Consider the following 6,420-nt stretch of genomic DNA (forward strand, 5'->3'; position numbering starts at 1 on the left):
TGGCCAAATCAATTGGTTGAATTTATAGTAAAATTAGTTAATTAATGAAATCTATAATTGTTTTATGAATTAACACAAGTGGTGGACCATGATGAGTTCTTAACTTATGATTTAATTTATTGTAAACATAAAATCACATATCTTTATGTTTCCGAGCTTATGAAAAATATTGACTATTGTTGAAAATACTTGTAACGAATTTAATGGGACTTTACAATCAAAATCTAAGAGCTTATGTGGATTTGGGTTAGTAAAGTTAGGTCGACTTAAAGAGCTTATTTTGACTCAATAATTTAATAAGTAAAAGTGATATTAGATCTTGCTCATATTGCTACTACCAACTTACGCTTGAAGAGTTAAGTTCCCATGTTTTAGTTGTTCCGAGAACTTGCGATGCTTCTTTCTCTAGTTCATCCCATTCTTGATTGTGCTAATGTGTTGTCATCTATAACATATTAATCTTCTTTGAGGGGATGTGGGGATAAAGATCGAAGTTTGTATTTACTATGTGCGTTTGTAAAAAAAAATGATGGGGGTTGGCCGGAGAAGATGGTAGGGGCCAGCCAGAATCTCCTGCCAGCGGGGTAGGGGTGTTCTTGGAAAATGTGGAGTAATGGCAGTTTGGACGTGTACATCATGAAGCATTTGTGAGCGTTTGATAGCTTGTAGTTTCTAGCGTTTGACAAAATGTTCCGTTTTGAACAGAAAGTTATGTTTGACACTACAAGCTTCTAGTGTTTAGCTTAAACAAAATGTTCCAAATCCAAAACGCTACAAATTAAAAGTTCCTCACTACCCCGCTACAAGCTACCCCTTAATTTTGCCGAACACGCTCTTTGTGTTGTATGTCTTGCGGTTGTTCCCATGGGTATTTATTGATTAAAAGGTTTGGACATAATCTTGCATTGTCCATTGTTTGATTATATTGACGTTGAGGTTCATATACAAGAGATATGTCAAAATGAGTTTTGGATCATTCAAAATCGTTTTAACAAACACCCACATGCATGCACATATAAAATGTTCATAAAAAAACACATAAATATACAACTTAATTAACCACATGGTACACATACAATAAAATATGACACTTACTATTTTTCTACTTTAATATACAAACATATGTTCAAATTTAATAACAGAAAACACGTAAGAACATGAAAAAGCTTGGATTAAGATATTAAAAATGGTGGGTCAACAAATTCTATCGACGGCTAACGACCAAGGAATTTGTATTTTTGTTAGTGTAGTAGTTGCCTTGTAAGACTTCAAATTTCGTGTACGCTGTTCTTAATTGACTTCAATTTTCTCAATTTGTTTCAATCAAACAGATTTTAATCGATTTCATCAAAGAAAACTGCTTAACAAGGCATAGATGATTGTTGTATGCTTAAATTATTGAGATTATAGATGGGAATTTATGTTGAATTAGAAAGGAAAGAAATCTTATGAAATACAATCACAGAAAATGTAACATACATTAATTTTTGTAATTTGTTGAGAAGATGATTTATGCAACAGCGACAGATTTGGGAGGTTTTGAATTAAGGATGCCTTTAACTGGACTTGGAAAGTACCATCCCTTTCGTTTCGACGGCGACGGACCAAAGGCGCTACTGGCTCCGACAGCTACTGATCTAGATCGCTTCATCATCGAGAAATCATCCACCGCCGGTGAATCATGGAACTTATTCGATTCATCCTCCATTCCTTCGCCGTGTACGTCGCATTTTTTACTCTTATTAGTCGTAAACACAGACCAGAAATTAATCTTACTCCGGCTAACTTTAGGCAGAGCTTTATTGTTTTCCGGAGCTATCTCAGCATCGCGTGATTCGCATCCGGCGACTGGACCCCCAACGAACCTAGATCTCGAACGGAGGAAAGGAACAGCTACAGATCGCGACTTCCGCAACGACGGTTCGGTTTCGAGGTTATTTGACAAGCGGACTGCGTCGGCGTTGGCGGTACACGGCGGAGCGTAATCGCGACGACTACCGCCTCGGGAGAAGGCGAAGAGAGAAAACGAATTGGAAGATGAGGAAGAAGAGGAGGAGGAATCGACCGGAGGTGGACAAGAGGAACAGGGGAGAGCAGTGGCGCACTCAGGGCAAAGTGTAACGAGGCGTTCTCGGAGACATTTTGGACAGATTCCACTCTTTCTTCTCCTCGACGGATGTTTGGGACACTTCCATACTTCTGCTTCATCCACGTAAAGCGCCATAATTGAGTGCTTCAAAATCAACCGTTAGGGTTTTTCCGGTGGGCCTGTTTGCAACTGCTTGCTGCTGATTCTCTTTCTTTCTTTCTTTCTCTCTCTCTCCAGGAATCGTGTTGATTCTGCGGAGGGTGAGAGGCGCTTAAAAAGGAGTGCGGAGGGAGAGGCGAAGGTGCTAATCGTGGTTTATTTTATAGTATTTAGTTATTTAGCAACACTTGGTGGACTTATAAATATGGGGACATGCATTTTTTTTACATAAATCCAAACTAAACATTCGTTGCTTATAAAATGTGACTATATTAGTCATTTGAAATAATAGAATATGAAATATGGGTTCAAAAGGGTTACATGTGTTAGAGGTTATTAATGTACATATAAGTTAACTTTTGGTTTTCTTTTTGAATAAGATCACATGCCACAAAGCTTGTACGTCACACTCACTGAAGATTGGTAACAGAAATGAATGTTTAGGGGTAGGGGTCGTTCATCCTCCTTCGTAGACTAGCATCTGATCTGTTGAACATGCCCCTTCATTTTCTTTTCAAAAATCGATGTGTTGATTACTTCACCACATAATGTGTTGACATGTATAATAATGATGCACCCACCACCTGGACCCAAGTAAACTAGGGCTACGGGCTACCCTAAGCCTAAAGTTTCAAAGCACATACTTATGCTCAAATTGTTGACCATGAGGATCTCCGGAATATCATCCGTTATAGCCACCATATACCATATATGTGGTGGGTGTCACATCAGCACCATATTCCATTACCACTAACATGGGATACTTACCATTAACACACCACTCCACATCATTATTTTTATTTTTTTTTTTAATTCAAAAATGCAATAAAATTACCTTTTTTTAATTCAAAAATACAATAAAATTACTTTTTTTTTAATTCAAAAATTAAAATAAAATTACATTTTTTATAAGTAAAAAGCATTCATTTTTTTAAAACTATTTTTTCATTAATTATAAAAATAAAATAACAACTTTAAACTACATTACTTAGTTAATCTAGAAAACAAACATTACATTAATAAGAAAACGAACAAACGTACATATAAAAATCCTAATCGTCGTTCATGCTATGTTGGTACAAATGTTCCGCGACATCTTCTCGAAGATTGAAACACGTTTCACTGTTATGAATTTCAACAACTCGCTCCAAAAAAGCATTCGTTCCGGGTACGAACTCCTCAATTCGAACGACAACGTCGTTCGGATCATACGTGCAAATCGCTCGACCTTCATCTTCAATAATCATATTATGCATTATAATACATGCTAGAACCATTCGTTTAATTCTTTCTTTATCCCAGAGTCGTGTAGCATATTTCACTACATGCCATGTTTGCTTAAGGACTCCAAATGCCCTCTCGATATCCTTTCTCGCTGATTCCTGTTTTTTTGTAAAAAATTTTGCTTTTTCTCTTCGAGGAACCGAGTATGCCTTCATCAATGTAGAATAATCCGGGTATATCCCATCACCAAGGTAGTAACCATATTTGTACGCGTGCCCGTTTACCGTGAACGTCATATCAGGTGCTTTGCCGGTCCAAATATCGTTGAAAAGTGGAGACTGACCAAGAACATTAAGGTCGTTGTTAGACCCCGCTACTCCAAAAAAGGCATGCCATATCCACAAATCTTGAGATGCAACAGCTTCTAGGATGATAGTTGGTTCACCTATATCTCCTCGAGTGAACTGACCACGCCAAGCAGATGGACATTTTTCCCAAGCCACATGCGTACAATCTAGACTGCCAAGCATACCAGGAAATCCATGCCTCTATTCATGAGCCGAATATAATCTCTCAATATCACGTTGAGTAGGTTTATGCAAATATTCTTCGTGAAAAACCTCATAAACACATGCAGAAAACTAATCTACACATTCAACTGCGGTCCTCTCGGATATTTTCAAGTATTCGTCAGATGCATCAAATGCTATACCGTATCCCAAATACCTAAGAGCAGCTGCACATTTTTGTATACTACTAAAACCCATTCTTCCTCTAGCGTCGGGTTTTTGTTTGAAAAAATCATAACGAGATTCTAAAGCATTACTAATACGTAAAAATATAGCCTTATTCAGACGAAAACGACGTTCAAACGAGTCGTCATTATAAATACAATTATCGGCAAAGTAATCACGTACCAATAAGTCGTGTGCGACTTGGCGATCACGATTGACGACCGCCCTTGTACGCGCTGCATTCGAACTTTCTTCGGCGTGAACGTGTTGCACAACATTGAAGAATGTCTCGACGAATTCTACGTCGTCATCCGAGTCAAAACTTTTTAAAAATTCCATATTTATTGAGGGATCCATGGGTGTAATAGAATGTGTATGTATGTGTATGTGTTTTGGTATTAGAAGTGTATTTATAATTGAGTTTGAAAAAAAAAAAAAAAAACGGCCAAAATAGCCGTTCAACGGCCAAAAACCAAACACCCAATCAAATTCATCGTTTGAATCCGTTGTCCCGAACACGATTCATCACGACCACGGACTACCACGAACCACCGGGACGGTGTGCACGTCCGTGGTTCGTGGACACCTCAACCACGAGCCGTTTCGTGGATAGTATACCAGTCGGTCTTATGGAGGGCTTCGTTGTCCACCGTGGCATGAACCACGACCATGAACAGTTAAAAATGTATTTTTTTTTCTTTTTTTCTTTTTTAAAAATTTACCTATAAATATAACCTGCTACTACCATATTTTCAAATCATTCTTCTCCTTTATATTCTCTAAAATATCACATAGATGAATAGTTTTACAAATTATGATTTGGATGATAATGAAGAATTTATCTCAATATTTTTTAATGTTGTGCAACACATATACGATGAAGAGCGTACATATGTTATGCATACAAGAACGATTGTCAATCGAGACTATCAAGTCGTACATAAACGTTTGGTACGTCATTATTTTATGGATAACTACCGTATAATGATAACGCATTCAAATATCATTTTTGTCTTAATATGACATTATTTTTACATATTAGTGATGTTTTAGAGGCGTGATATGAATATTATAAATATATACAAAATGTAACTTACATGTCCTCTCACAAATTTCATGTAGCTAAAAGTACTACATAAAATGCATAGCGTATAAGCCTGATTTGTGGTTCAATTATGTTGTCCCACTTGCAACACATCTTTCAATTGTTTTGAATTGAACTTACAGAATTGGTCCTTATAGTTTTATATTCTATTATTAAATTATCCAAATTGCCCGTTTTCTTTCAATTTTTACTTTTACAACCAACTTAACTTGCCATTTGCAACCTTTTTCCTTTTTTTATTCGTTTTTTACCCTTATAATCCATAAGTTATTACTCCTTCACAATAACATTTTTATTTTTTTACTTGCATTTGCCTCATTATAACTTTTTTTTCATCTTTTTTCCTGAAAATCTATATTTTTGTAAATACAATTTACAAGACCAGTATATACAATAGTATCAGCCTATATATTTTGCTAGTAATAAATACAGTGATACATACATTTTATCAATATAATTGTTAAATTAAATTAAAAAACAGATTAGATGGCAAAAAACTAGATATAAATTGTATAAAATAGTCCCTAAACTCTTCTAACTTTACTTATAATGCTTATTATAATACTTGTTCTTACATTTATTGCCTCTATATTCTTATGGATTATTTATAAACAATCTAACTTACAAAAATAGTCCTTAAAATCTTTTCAACTTTTGATAGTTCAGATAACATTCATTTCTTTTAAATTTTTAGTGTTTTCTGAAGTTGTGATATACACAATAAAACCACAAGTAAGAACCCGCAGCAAAGCGCGGGATCAAATACTAGTTTTAAGCAAAACCCAGATGCTAAAGGTAGAATGTGTTTTACTACTATACAGAAATGTACGGTTGCACTTAAATATTTAGGATAAGGTATAGTCTTTGATGGATCGGACGAGGATTCGAAAGTATCTAAAAGGATAATAACTGAGTGTGTAGATCGTTTTTTCGCATATGTTTATATGGTTTTTCACAAAGAATATTTTCACAAACCTACTACATGTAATATTGAGTGGCTGTATTTGGGATATGATGAGAGGCATGGATTTCCAGGAATGACCAGTAGCCTTGATTGTACGCATTGGGCGTGGGAAAACTATCCAACTGTGTGGGGCGGTCAATTTACC

At 35.8% G+C, this 6,420-nt stretch overlaps 2 protein-coding genes across 2 annotated transcripts; both read right to left on the reverse strand.

Annotated features, from left to right (window-relative positions):
• Positions 1-1,376: 1,376 nt before the first annotated feature.
• LOC145059157 (uncharacterized) lies at positions 1,377-2,390 on the reverse strand. The gene has a single exon (XM_079007023.1). The coding sequence runs from the start codon at positions 2,222-2,224 to the stop codon at positions 1,511-1,513; it is 714 nt and encodes a 237-aa protein (XP_078863149.1). The 5' UTR covers positions 2,225-2,390; the 3' UTR covers positions 1,377-1,510.
• Positions 2,391-4,113: 1,723 nt separating this feature from the next.
• On the reverse strand, positions 4,114-4,545 carry LOC145058082 (uncharacterized). Its single transcript, XM_079006006.1, has one exon. The coding sequence runs from the start codon at positions 4,543-4,545 to the stop codon at positions 4,114-4,116; it is 432 nt and encodes a 143-aa protein (XP_078862132.1).
• Between the last annotated feature and the right edge of the window lie 1,875 nt (positions 4,546-6,420).

The sequence above is a fragment of the Lactuca serriola genome, chromosome 6 (assembly GCF_051521515.1).
Source record: "Lactuca serriola cultivar US96UC23 chromosome 6, Lser_US96UC23_V15, whole genome shotgun sequence".
In the NCBI taxonomy this organism is placed as follows: domain Eukaryota; kingdom Viridiplantae; phylum Streptophyta; class Magnoliopsida; order Asterales; family Asteraceae; genus Lactuca; species Lactuca serriola.

Bases quoted from the DNA above. Each gene is read 5' to 3' on its own strand.
- LOC145058082 (XM_079006006.1), bottom strand. From the start codon at position 4,545: ATGGAATTTTTAAAAAGTTTTGACTCGGATGACGACGTAGAATTCGTC.
- LOC145059157 (XM_079007023.1), bottom strand. From the start codon at position 2,224: ATGGCGCTTTACGTGGATGAAGCAGAAGTATGGAAGTGTCCCAAACAT.